This window comes from Aspergillus foveolatus, assembly GCF_047715535.1.
Source record: "Aspergillus foveolatus strain CBS 279.81 unplaced genomic scaffold BDW70scaffold_1, whole genome shotgun sequence".
Classification (NCBI taxonomy): domain Eukaryota; kingdom Fungi; phylum Ascomycota; class Eurotiomycetes; order Eurotiales; family Aspergillaceae; genus Aspergillus; species Aspergillus foveolatus.
Window position 1 is genome coordinate 1,089,494 of NW_027396065.1, and position 17,557 is coordinate 1,107,050.

At 50.2% G+C, this 17,557-nt stretch overlaps 6 protein-coding genes across 6 annotated transcripts; 3 read left to right on the forward strand and 3 right to left on the reverse strand.

Moving 5' to 3' along the window:
- Positions 1-1,254: 1,254 nt before the first annotated feature.
- Positions 1,255-3,506, forward strand: BDW70DRAFT_146554 (uncharacterized protein; the record flags this gene model as incomplete). The annotated part of the gene is made up of 2 exons (XM_073738593.1): positions 1,255-2,593; positions 2,764-3,506. The coding sequence occupies 2 exons, from the start codon at positions 1,255-1,257 to the stop codon at positions 3,504-3,506; spliced, it is 2,082 nt and encodes a 693-aa protein (XP_073601311.1).
- A 539-nt stretch (positions 3,507-4,045) lies between these two features.
- Positions 4,046-6,409, forward strand: BDW70DRAFT_146555 (putative potassium transporter; the record flags this gene model as incomplete). Its single annotated transcript, XM_073738594.1, has 9 exons — positions 4,046-4,161; positions 4,215-4,317; positions 4,366-4,461; positions 4,491-4,601; positions 4,637-5,124; positions 5,173-5,338; positions 5,441-5,555; positions 5,834-5,974; positions 6,117-6,409. 9 exons carry the CDS (start codon positions 4,046-4,048, stop codon positions 6,407-6,409), a joined length of 1,629 nt encoding a protein of 542 aa, XP_073601312.1.
- A 302-nt stretch (positions 6,410-6,711) lies between these two features.
- Positions 6,712-9,097, reverse strand: BDW70DRAFT_165616 (mRNA-binding ribosome synthesis protein NOC2; the record flags this gene model as incomplete). Its single annotated transcript, XM_073741786.1, has 1 exon — positions 6,712-9,097. The coding sequence occupies exon 1, from the start codon at positions 9,025-9,027 to the stop codon at positions 6,712-6,714; it is 2,316 nt and encodes a 771-aa protein (XP_073601313.1). The 5' UTR covers positions 9,028-9,097.
- Positions 9,098-9,282: 185 nt separating this feature from the next.
- On the forward strand, positions 9,283-12,882 carry BDW70DRAFT_146557 (S-adenosylmethionine-dependent methyltransferase; the record flags this gene model as incomplete). The annotated part of the gene is made up of 8 exons (XM_073738595.1): positions 9,283-9,372; positions 9,426-9,662; positions 9,718-10,121; positions 10,331-10,332; positions 10,548-10,808; positions 10,876-11,601; positions 12,023-12,348; positions 12,418-12,882. 8 exons carry the CDS (start codon positions 9,283-9,285, stop codon positions 12,880-12,882), a joined length of 2,511 nt encoding a protein of 836 aa, XP_073601314.1.
- Positions 12,883-12,970: 88 nt separating this feature from the next.
- Positions 12,971-15,213, reverse strand: rok1 (RNA-dependent ATPase ROK1; the record flags this gene model as incomplete). Its single annotated transcript, XM_073741787.1, has 1 exon — positions 12,971-15,213. The coding sequence occupies exon 1, from the start codon at positions 15,203-15,205 to the stop codon at positions 12,971-12,973; it is 2,235 nt and encodes a 744-aa protein (XP_073601315.1). The 5' UTR covers positions 15,206-15,213.
- A 360-nt stretch (positions 15,214-15,573) lies between these two features.
- Positions 15,574-16,650, reverse strand: BDW70DRAFT_126126 (F1F0 ATP synthase subunit g). The gene is made up of 3 exons (XM_073735034.1): positions 16,289-16,650; positions 16,020-16,104; positions 15,574-15,955 (listed from the first exon to the last, which is right to left on the reverse strand). Exons 1-3 carry the CDS (start codon positions 16,545-16,547, stop codon positions 15,709-15,711), a joined length of 591 nt encoding a protein of 196 aa, XP_073601316.1. The 5' UTR covers positions 16,548-16,650; the 3' UTR covers positions 15,574-15,708.
- Between the last annotated feature and the right edge of the window lie 907 nt (positions 16,651-17,557).

Sequence of the window (17,557 nt, forward strand, 5' to 3'; positions counted from 1 at the left end):
GCTTGCTGGCGGAAGCCGCCAATATAATCTTCCAATATGCATTTGCGAACAATCAGGCGACATCATATAGTCAAGTTATACGAAACAGTGAAGTGTCTCCGCTGGGGAAGTTTGACCTCGGTTATCGTGGCAAGGAAAGATCCTATAAGGACGTCCAGGGAACCGTTTAACAAAAAGTCTTATAAACTAAGAACCAGGCCTTAGTTATGTCTCTGCTCAAAGAGCGGTTTGGGCTACTATCTCGATCAATACTGTTTGTACTTTGCTGCGTCTCGGGTAGGGTTAAACAGACAACATCGGACGGCATGTTCGGAGTGACGTCACGACGGCGCCCAGAAGAAAGTTGGTATCTACACGTCTTGAAAACCCCATATTTCCGCCTTTGAAATGTTTTCACCGCAGTACAACCCTTGGTCTATATCTGGGTCGCAACGTATGCTCGTCAGGATGGCACGGCTGCGTGCTTGGCGGGCAATGTGAGAACCCATGGCATGCGATCTGGGGCGATTTGCGGACTAGCACAGTGCTACAGCAGGGGAATGATCTGAAGTATTAGATGTCACGAGGGGTGATCGGATACCCCAGATAGCGGCCGGCCATTTAAATAAGACGACACCTGCACTTCATGTTCGAGGTATACAGTATGACCATTGATTCCTTGTATGAAGCACGCGGGGACATTCGACGATTCCTTGCGCCCCTTGTTTGTGGAGCCATATGACACTGGCAAATCACTACAGCAGAGATCAATATTAGACTCGAAGCTGGCGTTACGGAGGCATCAGACTAAACCTGATCCGCGAACTGCACAATTACCAAAGAAGCTGTCCAACGAAGTCGATCACGGTTGTTCCCGGGCGGTTGCTCAGATGTCCTCAAGAACGGGCGTAAATGCAGTATCAGACAAGAAGGTAATCAGGGAGGCGACATCCAAGGCTACTTAAGAAAAGAGTCCATCAGCGTTCTGTTGAGAAATGTCAGCATATTGTCTAGTATCAGTTAAACATATCTGCTATAATCTTGCTTTTTTAGCGTACGTCAGTGCACCGACAGCTATCTTATCGATTAGTAATTGCAGTATTAAGTCAGGTGATGGAGGCGACCGAACCCGCGGACAACAGCGACGATAAGAAATCCTTATTATCCCATCCTTCCATCGCTTGCCTTGATCTTAGTTGTTAGTGCTTTGTTCCCCTCGGGTGATGCAGCGCGTACTTGGAATTTGGCCCTTGTCGAGCAGAATCCCTGCAGGAGATGACTGAGCCCATGCTCTTTAAGCGGGGCGCAGCTCAAGCGACTTCGTCCTTTTCTCGATTTCCCCGCATCCATACTCGAACTCGACTCCCGACGTGGCGCCAGTTGAGCCCTTCGCCTTCGCGGTATGTCACTACCGGTTTGAATCCGCAAGTGGAAGTTCAGGATGGGCCGACTACTTCTCCACCTACATCGACATCGTCGACTCGCTGGAACGCGTTGAAAACAGCAAAGCCGTTCTCGGCGTTTCTGACAGACACATTCAACCGCCAGCATGATTACCTTAGGATCAGTGTCACGGAGCGCTGCAACCTGCGCTGTCTATACTGTATGCCTGAAGAAGGTGTACCGCTATCCCCTCCCGCGCACCTCCTGACGTCGCCGGAGATTGTGTACCTTTCGTCGCTCTTCGTCTCGCAGGGCGTGACCAAGATCCGTCTGACTGGCGGAGAGCCGACTGTTCGGAAAGACATCGTTCCTCTGATGCAGTCAATTGGAGAATTACGACGTCACGGTCTCCGAGAATTATGTTTGACCACCAATGGCATTTCACTCCATCGTAAGCTCGAACCTATGGTGGAGGCTGGGTTGACTGGGGTAAATCTCAGTCTGGACACTTTGGATCCGTTCCAGTTTCAAATCATGACGAGGAGGAAGGGCTTTGATGCGGTTATGAAGAGTATAGACCGCATCCAGGAGCTGAATAAGATGGGGGCTGGGATAAAGCTCAAGATCAATTGTGTTGTGATGCGGGGGCTCAACGAACGGGAGATCATTCCGTTTGTTGAAATGGGGCGTGATAGTCCCATCGAAGTGCGTTTCATTGAGTATATGCCGTTTGATGGCAATAAGTGGAGCCAGGGGAAGATGGTTTCCTACCAGGAGATGCTGGCCCTTATTCGGGAGAAGTATCCAACATTGGAGAAGGTGGCGGATCATAAGAACGATACGAGCAAAACTTATCGCATTTCTGGATTCCAAGGTCGGGTTGGCTTTATCACGAGCATGACGCATAACTTCTGCGGGACTTGCAACCGCCTTCGCATTACGTGCGATGGGAATCTTAAAGTCTGCCTATTTGGAAACTCAGAAGTCTCACTGCGTGATATAATCCGACAACAGAATAAGGGCGAGCCCATTGACGAGACTGCGCTGCAAGAGCTAGGTCTCCTTGAGGCAGCTCGAACAGCAGCCCGCATTCATGACGAAGGTGGAGCAGTCAGTCAAAGAGAAAGAGAGCTTCTTGACGTTATTGGCATGGCAGTGAAGCGGAAAAAGGCCAAGCATGCCGGTATGGGAGAGTTAGAGAACATGAAGAACCGGCCGATGATCCTTATTGGTGGGTAGGCACTTTCCACCACCTATATATATGACTGCGACGAGAGACTATGATCGATGAGTTGTATACATGATTCACTTGGCTTTTTTTTCCCATGACGCGGGCGTTCAAATCACATTCTTGTATATACGGTTATGCATGACACTGAGAGATGCTGATAGGCGGTTCAGATAAAACGAGCGATGCCCAGAGAAATATAAGATACTCCACCTCCATGTCGTCAATGGTGGCCAAGGGACAAGTAATGAACGTATCGACGCATTTACTTGGTTTTGGGATGCCAACGGCTACCCAAATCCGACTTTACCATCGCGAACGTAGCACAACTCCGTGCGAGGAACCCAGCAACAAGGAATCAAAACCCGCTTCGCTCCCTACGTCCGACGACTCTGATCTGCCTCATCTCAACCGCTCGCAAAACGTCCATATGACGCTGATTGATGAAAAGCCCATCTCAAAACGCCTCGCAACAGCCACCTGTCACGTCCGCTTCTCCAACCGACGTCCCTGGGAACTCCTCAGGCTAGGCCCCGGCAGCCGCAAAGGCGACGTGTTCGGCATCGCTCGTATTGCCGGTATCACCGCCGCGAAGAAGACGCCAGATATTGTACCGCTTTGTCATCCTGGACTGGGGTTGACGGGGGTTGAGGTGGATGTGAAGCTTCTTGACCCGTCTTCCGATGATGCCGAGATGAAGCATGGGGCAATGCATGTCACGGCCACGGTGAGCTGCGTTGGGAGAACAGGGGTGGAGATGGAAGCCATGACGGCGACGATGGGGGCTGCATTGACAGTGTATGATATGCTGAAAGCGGTTGACAAGGGGATGGTGATTGGGGGAGTGAAACTGCTAGAGAAGATGGGGGGCAAGAGCGGGCATTGGGTAAGAGAAGAAGTCGTGAAGGATGAGTAGACGTTGTTGACACTGGGTTGTGTCTGTACCTATACCTATTTACCTGGATCTGTATCAGAAACAACGGGACCTGGCGGTGTCTTACTAAGAAATCTCCCGTCCCCTCGTAGGGCTGACCCAAGCTTTTGCCATGCCTTTTCCCGCACCAAGTCACTGAGACTCCGCCTCGTCATCTCCTCTCGAGCCAGCTGCCAGAGCAGAAAACAGCCCCTGGGCACTAAAGATTGCGTTTCTGCACGTTCATTATTGGTTGCTGTTTAAAAGCGCCTAATCACGATTGTGGCGGCGTGCGACAAGCTGCGATAGGCAGCGGTGTGGACAACTGCTCCCCTCACAGAGCGATCCACCAGATCGTGATCCATTGCGCTGATTTTTCGCGAAGGCTGCGGTCAGCCTTGGTCATTCCTGCCCACTCATATCATTATTTGCCGCTCTGGGCTTTCTTTGCAGCCTGGCCTTCATCCGCTAGAATCATGTTCTTTCATTGCCCATTTCCCCCGTAGCCTTCAGCACTCGGTTCCCTGGCCTCGTCGCCCCCGATGACCCGTAAGTGTTTCCTCAGCTCCCCCGTTATTGGCGGCGCTAACTGTACTGTTCACAAAGCCCGGCATTGTCTACGGCTGATCGCCAACGGTGTATCAACTCTTTTGCCGCCGTTTAATTTCTTTCACTCCACTATACGTACTTTATCGTTGTTTCGTTGATCAGTAGTCTGATCTTCCGGGGGGCCTCGAATCCTCCACGGAGCGTTTCGTATACTAATGCCTTGTTTATGTGCGTCAGTGCCATGAAAGGCACTGGACTAAATAGCGTACGTGCATGGCTGACTACACGCTGAGCTAGAGCTGATGTTAAGCAGGTCGAGGCGTCGACAATGACAACGTTTCAGCAAGTGATTATGTTCGTGCTTCTCATGCTGGGTCATGCCATCCTTATTTCAATTACTGTCCGTCATGTTCGGAAAGAGCATTCCGAGCATTCCAGCATAAATTCAAAGGGATAACTCATGCTCTTGCGCAGAGGACTGCTCAGGAAGCACCGGCGTTTAGTACTGGAGACCGAAACGAGAACAAGAGTTATCCAGCGGCAGATAGTGTTCCTATGAGACTCTAACTATTTCTTCGGCTGAGATCAACGTTCAATTCACAAATACTGGCCCCCAGGGCGTCTCGCATGATCAACCACGCAAGGCCATGGTTGACCAGCCATCAAATTTGAAAAGCGAAAATGAAAGACCCAGAGTTAGCTACCAGTCTATCAACAAAGCCCAACTGCTCCAGTTGGGCATATGGCGAGGCACCCAGAAATACTTCGAGTCCAAAGGGCTCATCTCGCGGAATTCTCAGTCTCACGGACTGACACTGGAAGAAAGAGACCGACTTCAGGGGGTCGAGTACAAGGCTGTCTCGTTCTTATCAGTAATTGTTCCTTTGTACTGGGTATTGTTCTTGTGCTGCGGTATTCTGGGCATGGGGATATGGCTAGAGGTCAATAAACCGCAAGTTCCTCAAGATAATGGCCTGTCGCCTTTCTGGACCGGAGCATTCTTCGCGGTATCTGCATCTGTGAATAGCGGTATGGGCATTTTGAATGCGAATATGACGGCTTTACAGACGGAGTATGCTTGCTCTCCCTATGAAAATATAACATACTGATTGTTGTGCAGTGCCTACCTTCTCATCACGATGGGACTTCTGATCCTTGCCGGGAATATTCTCTATCCCTGCTTTCTGCGGTTGATCGCCTGGTCTATGAGACGGATGCTGCCGGATCGGCCGGCATGGAAAACATGGAGAAGTACTTTAGATTTTATTCTAGACCATTTTCGAAGGGTAAGTAAGTTAATGTCAATTTCAGGAATCTCTAATCCGGTTACAACCAGGTCTATACGAACCTTTTTCCGGCTCTTGACACATGATACTTACTAGCAACAGTTGTCCATTCAATGGAATGACTGGGCTGGATTTGAGGTCCTCTCAATCGGGTACAAAGAGATTGAGGGATTACCAACAGCATACCGTATCATGGATGGCCTGTTTCAAGCATTAGGTACGAAGAAACCTTCTACCCGAGCGCGCACAGTATTAATGTCTTTCCACAGCTGTCCGAGCTGGAGGATTCTCAGTCGTCACCATTTCCGACTTGGGTCAAGGGTTACTGGTCTTATATGGTAAGCTTCCCCTTCCTTCGAAAAATAGCTTGGCTAACTGTAACTAGTTCTCATGATGGTAATATCATTAGCAGAATATTTCGCTCTTCAGCTAACTTTGTCTAGTATGTATCGCCATTCCCCGTGCTGATCACGATGAGGTAATTCGTACCATTAGTCTCAGCCGGACCTGCCGTACTAATAGCACGCAGGCACACGAACGTCTACGAAGAACGCTCTCTTTGTATCTATGCCGAAGATGAAACCCTCTACGGCCACGACAAGCGCCCCCCAAACACAGTTACCGGTTTCCTGCGCCGTCACCTCTTCCTCACCAAAGAAGGCACCTGGCGGCACTTCCTCCGCGAACAATCAAAAGACCAGCTAGCCACGACCTTTGGAGGATCGCGCTCGCCGTCTTCTTGATCTCTATTCATCGAGTCTAACCAAAGATCCCGTAGGATATTCGACCTTCAACATTTTCTTCGAAGTCATCTCTGCCTATGGCTATGTCGGCATTAGCACCGGCTACCCTGGCCGGGATCTGTCGTTCTGTGGAGTATGGCATTCGCTTAGCAAGCTTATATTGGCAGTGGTTGCGCTTAGGGGAAGGCATCGGGGACTGCCGGTTGCTATTGATAATGCGATTATGCTGCCAAGTGAGTCAAACGCCCAGACGTGGGCTGAAGAGGAGAATGCGGTTCTGGGGAGAGAGCATCAGCAAGTTGGACATCTTGGGCCTGGAATTGTTTGAGTTCTTCGATTCTTATTTAGGTCACGTTAGCGCAGCGACGCTATGGATTCGAGATTGTTGGTCATATAGATATTGAAGTTGATAATAGACTCGAAAAATAGACCAGTTTTTCATGTCTTAATGGCACGGAAAGCTGAACAGACATAGAGTTGATATGACTTCTACAGTTCGCCATTAACTTTTAACCTGATATCTATATGAACAATAACAACATGACCGGCGATATTTATAGAAAAATATCATGACAAGCGCAGGTATGATACTGTGTAGCATGAAAAGGATACACTAGAATAGACAGTCACTCAGTCATCTTCCTCTTCTTCCTCACCCTCAGATTCTTCCTCTTCCTCCTCAGATTCTTCCTCTTCCTCCTCTTCCTCCTCCTCTTCGTCCCCACTATGATCATTCTCACTAGCGACATCATCCATAACAACATCATCCCCACCATCCCTCTCCTCCTGCCTCCTCTTCTCCTCCTCTCGTCGGCCCTCCTCAAGAAGAGCCGCCTTTTCCTCCCTCAGCTTCCTCTGCACCTTTACAAACGCACCCAACGGCGTACTCTCCCAGTCAACATCCTTGAGGAAAGCCTCGACCTCCGTCTTGTTCCTCGGCGCAAATGTAACATGCGCCCTCTTTTCCTCAATCCACTTCGCATTCGCCTCAACTTTCTGCACAAGCAAGAGGATCATTTGATTTACTTTCTGGTTCCGGTTGCCGCCAGACCGAGACGAAACCTGTTTCAACCAGCGCTTGAGCGCAACAACGATAGGGACGCTCAGTTCCGGGAAGGAGATGTGTTTGCTCCAGAGGACGAAGAATTCAGACAGTAACTCGGCGATTTGCTCGGCGGCGCCATCCTGGTACACCCGGGTGCGGAGGTAGGATTTTGGCGCGCGGATTGTCGTCGTAAAGTCGAGCGGTCGCAGAGTGGCTTGTTTAGGGGCTTTGCGAAGTTCGGTGAGATTCAGGGGTTCGAGGAGGAGGGGGGCGAGCGGAATGTATGTGCCTGAAGCGCGAGAAAGACGAAGCAGCGAGCGCGTGAGCTGGAAACGGAGTGGGAGGTATTGAGCTGTTGGAATTAGGCGGCTGGCGCCGAGAGTGATCTGGACAACTGGGTAGATGAGGGGGCGGAGGGCGGACTGTTTGCCTATTTTGGCCTCGACGAGGCCATCGCAGTGTTGCGAGAGGACGCGGGACCAGAAGTCCAGACTGTGCACGTACTGCCAGTTGTAGATGGTCTTGTAGCTTTCCTTGGAAGTGTTTGTGATGCTGCTGCGGAGGTGCATGGCGAGCTGGCGGATGAAGTTGAAGCCAGTTGTGTACGAGACATTTTGGTCAATGCCCCAGAGTTCGGCAGCGGAATTTTTCATCAGGTTGACGCCGGGGAGTGTGTGGACTGTTGTATTGCGACTGCCCTTGACGACGCCTTCGTAGGAGGCCTTGAGGACGGATTCCCTGAGGCCCGAGTCACCGATGACCATTAGACGGCGTAGGAGGAGGAAGCCGACGATTCGGGTTGCTTCTGTGGTAGAAGCATCGGCCCAGATGCCGACGATGGTCTTAATAAGGACCTTGAGAAGCTTGCGGAATTGCAGGAGGTAGGGAAGCATGGGTTCGATCGAGGAGAGCGTCAGCTTGAGAGTTTGCTCGTCGGAGAGGTTCGCGAGCATCTTCTGGACAGAGGAAGTGTGTGACTTGATGAGGGGGGTGAGAGTCTTGAACTTCTTTGAGTCTAGTGATACCCGGACTTTGCCAGACGCGGTCTCCTTGACGGGCAGATGATGCGACAGGACCTTGGGAACATTGTTAAGTGCTGTGACGAGGACTTGGTGGTAGACGTTTGAGTCAGAGATGGAGTACTTTTGCTCCTGGGCATCTGGGTCGTCGAGATACGCCGCGGCACGGAAAGCGAGCACTGCCTGTCGCATTGCGCGAATAGAGTGCTGTTCTTCCATGAGCTTCTGCCATTTCTGCACCGATGCAACCGTTAGGTTAGAAGCCGGTTCCTCCTCCTTTGCTGCCTTTTTCTTCTTCTTAGCCGGCTCCTCGTCCTGCTCCTCCTCTCCTTCGCTCAGCGCGTCAACCTCTGCAAGGTCACCGAATTCGAGCAGCTCGGCATCGTTCTCCTGGAGGTACTTGTAGAATTCCGGGTCCTTCTCTTTAAGGGCCTCGATATCCTTCTTATGAGTTTCGGCGTCGTCAAGCTCGCTGACTTCTGACCCTCCGTCTTCGTCTTGAGACTCTGCAACATCCTCATGTCCGCTGCTCGACTCTTCCTCCTCTTCTTCCTGAGGTTCCGATCGCTTGCGCTTCCCAATTTTCGGGCTGACGTCCTTCTTGACCTTCATCTTGTTGGCAGCAGGGTCTGCAATGTCAAATCCTCCAGCAAAGAAGTCGTCCACGTTCATCTCGGCAAAGGGGTTTTGCTTCTTGACTTGCTCGGCATCATCCTCGGAATCATCCTTCCTTTCGGCTCGTGACTTGACGTTGTCCAATTTCCGTTTCTCTTTCAGCTGGTTTCGTTGCTTGATCTTTGCGGCCGCCTTTCGTCGTTCGAGTACATCCTTCAAGTGTTTCTTCTCGAACTTCTTGGTAGATTTTTTTTGGCTTCCGGCCATGGCGACAATGTATTCCCACCGGTCGGTAGGGTCAAATAATTCCCGAAAATCTTTTGTCACAGGAACAAATCCCCAGTAATTGCGAATAGGTTCGGGAAGTAAAATCCTCAAAAAAAATCTCTTGGGCGGCAGAAAATGGTCACGGGCTGCCGCTCGACAGATCGGGTGACCGCCTTCGGCCCCTTCACCAAGAGCTCTCCTCTCCCCGCTCCTTGACGCTGGTGATCTTATCGATCTTATTTAGTACTTAACAAAATGTACGCTCAGCGGCCCCTGGCTTATGCTCCTACTCCCTACAGCTATACTCCAAATACAGCTAGGTCTGCGTCCATCAATTTAGATGAGGTATATCTTAAGCGGGACTCTCGGACGGGGTCGATAACTAATCGAGTCGCCAGGAAGTGAAACTCGCCTCGAGCTCAGCTGAGCGCGACCTTTACGAGTCCCTAGCTGAGATCTACAGTATTATAGTGACGCTTGATGGACTAGAGAAAGCCTATATCAAGGATGTTGTCACAGAAGCCGAATACACTGAAACATGTACTCGACTTTTGAAGCAGTACAAATCCAGCCTGGGTGACGACACCGTTGCCAGGGAATTTGTCGACCTAGAGACATTCAAGCGGACGTGGGATGTAAGTCTCATAGCTTGTGAGCTTGGTGCTATACTGATTATCTTTCCTTCAACAGCTCGAATGTCCGCGTGCCACCGAACGTCTTCGTATAGGAATGCCCGCGACAGTTGAACAGGCCTCTCACAGTGGTTCTTCGACCAACAAGACTCCCGGAACAACTGGATCTGCTGGCGGCGCATCTGGTAGTCTAATTCTGACGGCTACGGAGAACTTCATCACCTTCCTCGATGCACTCAAACTGAACATGGTCTCTAAAGACGCACTTCACCCGCTGCTCTCTGAAGTCATCCAGTCAGTCAACAAGGTGACGGATGCAGATTTTGAAAACAGAGGAAAGATTATTCAATGGCTGATCACATTGAATCAGATGCGGGCGACCGAAGAGCTGGGCGAAGAGCAAGCCAGAGAGCTTTCGTTTGACATCGAGTCGGCGTACCAGGGATTCAAGTCAACACTGGAGTAAAGAGTTAGGCATGTAAAGCATAGGGATGGCGTTTGGAGTTCGATACCATAGCGATGCCTATTTATCTACTTGTATAGTTTTGGGTTGTCTTATCTCTTGGGCCTGAGTGGAGTCAACCCGCGGAACAGCGGAAACGAGCCTATCCTTTTTTGGGCGATTACGCCTTTTTTCTGCTTTTTTCTCTGCGTGCCTGAATTTGAGATAGCGGTTCGCCAGTCGCCACAGGCACGAACTTGTATAAGAAGAATGCCTGGACCCCGCTCCCTGCTGTTGAGGATCTTACCCATTCGATCTAGTTGACCTCTCGCCGTCTCCAACATGATAAAGGCAGAGTCCGAGAAGCCTCTCCACGGTTTGTCTGCCAATCTCATGTCCTCCAGATGGACATTTGTGGGCCGAATGGACTGATAAGCGTCTCGCAGTACTGGACCTTCCCCAGATCTATATGAAGCCTTCCGGCACCGAACTTCTTCAAACCTTAGACCTGTTAACGATCAAACCGCGAAGTTTCGGCATCAGTCCTCATGAATCAGTCAAACGCCAAACAGTCGAATCCACCGGACTGACCCGGTATCTGACGTCCATTATTGCGAGCCCCCTTTCCTGGCTAGATACCGATGAGTTGCGGGAAGCCATATGGGATGCCGCAGCTGCGCGCCTCAGTGAACGGTCTGGCCGAACGGGTATGTACTATATAGGATTGGTAGCTGACGATCATACAACAGCAATCGGAGACTGACTTACTCACAGCAATGCCGGCGATGTCCCGTGTTTTTGCGGTTCCCACATCATCGGGCGAAGAGCTCACACTGACCCTCCACGAGCCCTCATTGACTGCCGACAACCTAGGCATGAAAACATGGGTTTCATCCTATCTCCTTTCTCGGCGCCTCCACACCATCCTTGATTTTACCTCACAACTCGTTCCCTCTACATCAACCGGTCCAACACTTAACTCTGACCGGACCCTTCGAGCACTCGAGTTAGGCGCAGGTACCGGTCTGGTCGGCCTTTCATTTGCTGCCCTACGCGGCAACTCGGCCAAAATTCACCTCACAGATCTTCCGGAAATAGTGCCAAACCTGTCCTACAACGCGGCTCTTAACGTTGAGCTTCTTAACAGAACCGCTGCGACTGTCACAACCGGGGTACTGGATTGGTCTGCTTCGCCCGAGGTGCCTCCAACCGCTGAAGAACAGTACGATCTAATTCTGGCAGCGGATCCTCTTTATTCCCCCGAGCACCCACGGTTGCTCGCTGATACTGTAGCTGTTTGGCTAAGTCGGGGTCTCGATGCCCGCGTTGTGCTCGAGATGCCTCTGCGGGATGCATATCTGCCACAAGTGCAGGAACTCCGGCAGCGACTGGGGAGACTTGGGTTGGCGGTCGTCCAAGAGGGCGAGGAGACGGGATATGATGATTGGGAGACTGCAGATGGAGATGCGGTTGCGGTGCGATGCTGGTGGTCTGTCTGGGGTTGGAGCGAGAAGCTCTAGCTTTGTCGTCGACATTTACATCTTGGAGTATTATGCGGGGTTCCTCATGCGTTCAATCACGACGTCACGAAGGTAAAGTTCAACGAGCGACGATAGATCTTCAGATCACCGTTGATAGAAGTAGACTAGATCTAGATCGTGTCTTAGATGTTCTCAGTCGAGTTGCATAGCACGCTTGATTCATGCAATGTTCTTGGAATAATATTATCCAATAAGAAAATTATGCTATTTGTGTTCCAGAAAAACATCACACTGTCATTTATCAATCTCAATTTCCGCTCACGTGCGACCCCCATGCAGGATGACGTAGTTAAACATGGATCAGGTACGATCTCGAATCTGATCGACCACGAGAACCTCAGTTTATATGGCATATCCCTATTAAGCAAACGATTTCTGAGATTCTACCACTGTCTTTATATCCTCTGTTCGTATACTTACAGCAACAATTTATTCGGCAGAATTTGACTCAACTATACATCTGGAGCCGCCCACGAACAAACAAGCAGAATATCGCTACAACAAAATGGTAATCGGCCTACTAGCAATAACGGCGATCCCCACAGTGACAGGCATTGCGCTCGGGTGTAGCGAACAGCGCAAGCAGAACGCACGGCAAGACGATGAAAAGCGCATGGCGAAGTTCTATACGGATGTGGAATGTACAGAAGATGTCGAGGAGGCAGATGAGCTAGATGGGAAGAGAGTTGTATTGCGGAATAACAAGGTACATACATTGCAATCATTACCGCGTCTTCCGCCCCAGACCATCGTTAACGGAGATACTGGACGATAGGTGTACATCGACGACCCCAATCCGGCTAACCGCAAAGTCGAGTCCCATACAGGGCAAGCATTTTATATTGACTACCCAGAGCCCGACCACATGAAGGACCTCAAACGCGGACTGGGCCTCGTTTCTACGATACAGGATAACCCACCAATGCTGAACTGGATATACTGCGATAAAGAGACGCATGAGCTCAAATACGGGAATCGGACGCAGAGCTGCGAACAAGTTCCTGCGCCATGGGACTGGACGGATAATGAGATGACAATTATCTTGGAGCGGAGCTGGGGGTTTTATGCGGTGAAAGAAAAGGATGCGGAGGGGCGGTGGAGTTGGGCTGTTTATTTAGATAGGGATGGGGATGATTTACAGCGAGTTCTGGGGGATGATGTAGTTGCTGTACCGGTTAAGTTGAAGAGGACATTGGTTGAATTAGTTCCGGCTGACAGTAAGCAGACTGGAGGGTCTTAGAGTGCAGGGTTTAATCTAAAAAGCAATAGAAATGTTCATTTGCTGAGTTTGGGAATCTTGATAGCAGATGTTGTACACAGGTTTGATATTAATCATCTAAGCCGTTCCAGCCGTCTTCGTCGTCATCATCATCAGCACTGTCGGAATCAGCCCCGTCCTTTCGGGCTTGTGTTCTCTTCTGGCTGGCGGCAATCATCATCTTCTTGTTGTGTTCTTTTCGGCGATCGAACCCGCTCTTGGTACTGATTCTCGTCCGGCGTTGCTCCTTTTCATCCGTGGCACCCTTGAGACCCGTTTGTCTAGCTTTGACACCGTGCTTCTTTAATTCTTTCTTGTTCTTCTTGCTGAGATCTGGCAATGCATCTAGCAGCCATTTCTGCACTGATCGTTCACCGTTTTCTCCTCGTAGCTTTTCACTGACATCGATGATATTGGCGATGCTCTTGACATAAGGAATGTCCTCTTTTGTGTAGTAGGTCACTGCGACGCCACCCTCGCGACCAGCTCTCCCGGTTCGTCCGACCCTGTGAACGTAGACAGCCGGGGAATTAGGGATATCGTAGTTGACAACTCCATTTATACCGCGGAAGTCAACACCACGGGCGAGTAAATCCGTCGTGACAAGGATCCAAATCTCGCCTTTACGGAAGCCTTTCATGATGTCTGATCTCTGTGTATCCGATAATTCCGAATGAAGCACTGCGATTCGCGCAGAGCCACCAGCCTCAGGAGGAATGTCGTAAAGAAGTTCAGAATGTAGCGCAATAGCTCGAGGGATTGTCTGTGTGAATATGAGGAACGGTGGACGAAGACGGACATCTGATGTTGTCGCTGCTGTGGGGTGGATGAGCTGTCTGAGACCGAGGAGCTTTCCTTGCTCTGTGGCGGCGTAGACTAGCTTGTGCTTAATATTCGGGATGGCGGAGTCTTTTAAGCCGACGACAAGTCGAAGTAGGGGGTATGACTTGGTTTGCGGTAAGGACAGCTTCCGCTCTTTGATCGTCGTCTTGGCCATGTCCTCGATGCTAGAACCCATAGTCGCGGACCAAAGGCTGGCACGGAGCTCTGGATGAATGCAGGAGCGCCAGATGTCCAGTGTCTGGTCACGGAACAAGGGATCTAACAAGACATCGGCTTCATCCAGAACCAAGTTCCTCACCAATGGTAGGGTTGCGAGAGGCTTCGTCTTGTTGTCGGAAAGCGCATTGACTAGTTGCAAAGGTGTTGTAACAAGAATGTCACTTTTGGTGATAGGAACGGCTCCCTTGTTCTTGTTGTTAGGCATCCTTTCGTCGCTTTCAGATTCTGATGATTCAGAATTGTTCTCATCTAGGACATCTTCATTTTCGTTTTCACGTTCCACTACCCGCATCCCCTTCTTCATCAGCGATACCTTTACACCTGTTCCAAGTGCCAGCTTCCTCCCCTCGTTGACAATCTGGCTAGCGAGCTCCTTTGTCGGGGCGACAACGACTGCAAAGATACCACGCTCTTCTGGCTGCGTATGGTGATGCCGAACAATCTTATTTATCACAGGAATCATGAACGAAAGCGTTTTCCCGCTTCCAGTTGGTGCAACCACCAGAAGATCCGGCTCAGTGATGCTCGTAGAATCAGAACTCCCCCCGGGGACCGCGCTATTTCCCAGAAGTAAAGGAAGACTCCCCAGCTGAACCTCAGTTGGAACGGTGAATCCCTGCTCGGCAATATTCTCCGCCAGCCGTCGCGAGATCTTGTACTTCGAGCGTAGCTCCTTGAACGACACAAGCGGCTGCGGATACAATCGCCGCGCCTTCTTCTGCTCCTTTTTACTGAGAGTCTGAGTTTGCTGCTTCTCTGCCTCCTCCTGCTGCTTGCGCTTCTTCTTCTTCTTTTTTGGCTCTTCACTTTGAACCTGGGCGGGTGCGAGTTCTTCCAAGTCACGCATATCAGTGACCTTAATCTTATGAGCATTCAATATCGTTCGGCGCTGAACTTCATCCATGGGTTCGTCATCTGCATCTGAATCCGAATCAGAGGCTCCCTCCTGACTTGCTGGAGCACCAGTTCCCTTTGTCGTTGCGGCATCCGACCTCTTTGGAATAGAGCTTCTGCCCTGGCTGAAGAAATCCAGGTTCAGCGAATCCTCATTGACTGGTACTGCTTCATCATCCGCAGCATGGGCCCGTTTTCTCTTCTTTCCATTCCCCTTCTCGAGCTTCTCTGCTGCAGCACCGCGGAATAATTGCGGGTTTGCTGCTTTTCCCGTAGACGGGAGAGTCGAAGACTGGGTGGTAGCAGGCTTCAAATTAGTTGTTCGAGTCAACAGTTTAAAGGCGTCCATATTGACACATGTGGTTTATCCGTCTTTGTAGACGGCGATTTTGGTCGAGCTAAGGTTGATTAACTTGTTGGCATTTGGAAACTTAAAGAAAAAAAAGTCAGGACCAGAATTCTACCTGCACGGACCAATCAGATCGCGGAACGATCGAGTCGCCGCAATTCCACACCCGCCAGTATACGGCAAACTGGAACGTGCCATGAAGGTCACGATAGGATCAGTGTCTAGTAGGTAATTATTCAAGGACGTTGTATTGAGCCCGAGTATTATTCATATATGATGCATGCTGGGCGTTCTCGTGCTTGCTGCTTTTTACGATTCGCGGAACATTGCACCATGATTCATAAACCAGGCCTAAGATATGCAACAGCACACATGAAATAATCATATAGGTAGATTTAACCCAGACAATAGTTTAATTCCATCGTCTATCATACATAGTACAGTTAACAAAGGAAAGATATAGCGGAAATAAAGACAGGTCAGATATATTGCGTGCGATCGATCTAGTGGTGTCCGTGGTCAGCCTCGCCCCGGTAGCCAACGATGTTGAAACGACCGATGATCTCTCCGACTGTAAAGAATCCGATGACCTCCGCAGCGGTAACACCGGCCAGGGCGATTTCCTTCTTGTTCGCGTTGCGGACACGGCCTAGGATATTTTGGGGCGAGAAGTTGGCGTTCTGGAGGGAAGCAGGGTTGCGAAGAGCGTTGATCAGAGGCTGGAAGTATGACTGGAAGGTAGCAGAGCTCCTGAAATCGGATTAGTGGGATGGTTGACGTTTAATACTGACATGACCATGGCGGGTGCGCTTACGGAGGAGTCATGTTCTGTCCACGGAACACCAGCTTGCCAAGTTCAAGGCCAACCCTGGAGTAGTAGATAGTAGGGGGTATCATGGCTGTAATTATAGAACAACGAGTCAGCAAATCCGCTTTTATGTGTTTGAGAATATGGCCCAAGCATGACCCCTTCAAGAATCCAAGAAAGGAGGGCCAATCCGTCGTTACGCCATAACAACCAGCCACAAAGGTGCAGAATGGAAACCGGAGACGTGGAGTACAATCTCCCGGAGTTTCACTCACATTCAATGAAGGAGACGACTTTTCCGGTTCTTCCACCAACTTTCTTCAGGGTGTTGCCGAGGCCCTGAGCAGCGTTCGAGATCGCAGGACCGGCAGAGGAAGAGACACGAGAGAGACCCTGCTGCGCCTTAGAGGCAGTAGAAGAGGCAGTCTCAGTAGCCTTAGAAGCGGCTTGAGATGTGGAAGAGGAGTGTCTGACCGCGGTCCGGGTCAGGAACTGCGATTGCCGCAGCACGGCACGAGTCGCCGTGGCAGGCATCTTGATAACCACTGGAAGAGAGAGAAGAGAAAAATGAGAGTGCAGACCTGGGAATTCGCAGGCAAGAAACAAAGAGGTCCAATGGCGGGTTGGTCAAGAGCCGTCGCGCAATTGCAGGACTAGAATCTGAGATTTGAAGCTCGGGAAGTTCAGGGAATTCGCCCACATCACATCACGTGACAGCATCCTTACCACCGGGCTTGCTCTCCACGAGCCTCACGATTTCTTGTTCTTTCTGGTCCGTGAGCGACCAAGTAAGGACTTTCAAAACTCATCAATGTTTACCTTTATTACGTGGAAAAATTTGCTAACATGGCCGGATCAGGAGGACAGCGCGTCGTAAGTCTACCAACAGTGTCTAAGGCCCTATGCTGTTTACTCCGTCTGTTGCTCTGGTTCTATATATCAATCGCATTCTCGACCCCACTATGGTGCTTTTCATCAAACTGACTTTCAGCAGGGGGCTTATGCTATAGTTTTTTAGTGCTTGGAGTCAATCTAATTTGATCTTTTCCTCAATCAAATATGCTGGTCTGCCCTTGTGGAGGTCCTGCAGTCCGAGGAAACAACTGCATGCGACTCTCACGGTTCGCTTTTATGGACCACTGGATTGCGTGCCGCCAGCTCACTCTTGGTAATAGTCTTTAATCTCAAGTACGATCAAGCGACTGTCAGCCTTGAACAAAATTTGGTCCTATCTCTCGGCGCATCCATAACAATACTGTAGAACTTCAGAGGCAATGTCTTCTTTCCTAACAATCCTAACAGAGGGTATTGTCCATTTTACGGGACCCGGACCTGCAAGTGGCATTTCTCCCAATGCCAGCATCGCGGATGGGCGCAGGGCCCAGTATCCGCTGCTCATCCAATACGACCCTCCATTCAAGCACGTCCATTTTCTGTCAACAAGTCAATTGTTGTACCGGATTTGCATCCTAGGAGTCGAATGTGGACTGCACTGGACAAACAAAGACACCATTAATGAACTCTATCTTTGGGAATCAAGGATC

Coding starts and splice junctions, on each gene's coding strand:
- BDW70DRAFT_126126 (XM_073735034.1), bottom strand. CDS start 16,547: ATGCCTGCCACGGCGACTCGTGCCGTGCTGCGGCAATCGCAGTTCCTG. Junction 16,105..16,288: donor AGTCGTCTCCTTCATTGAAT/GTGAGTGAAACT, acceptor CTATAATTACAG/CCATGATACCCCCTACTATC. Junction 15,956..16,019: donor GGACAGAACATGACTCCTCC/GTAAGCGCACCC, acceptor ATCCGATTTCAG/GAGCTCTGCTACCTTCCAGT.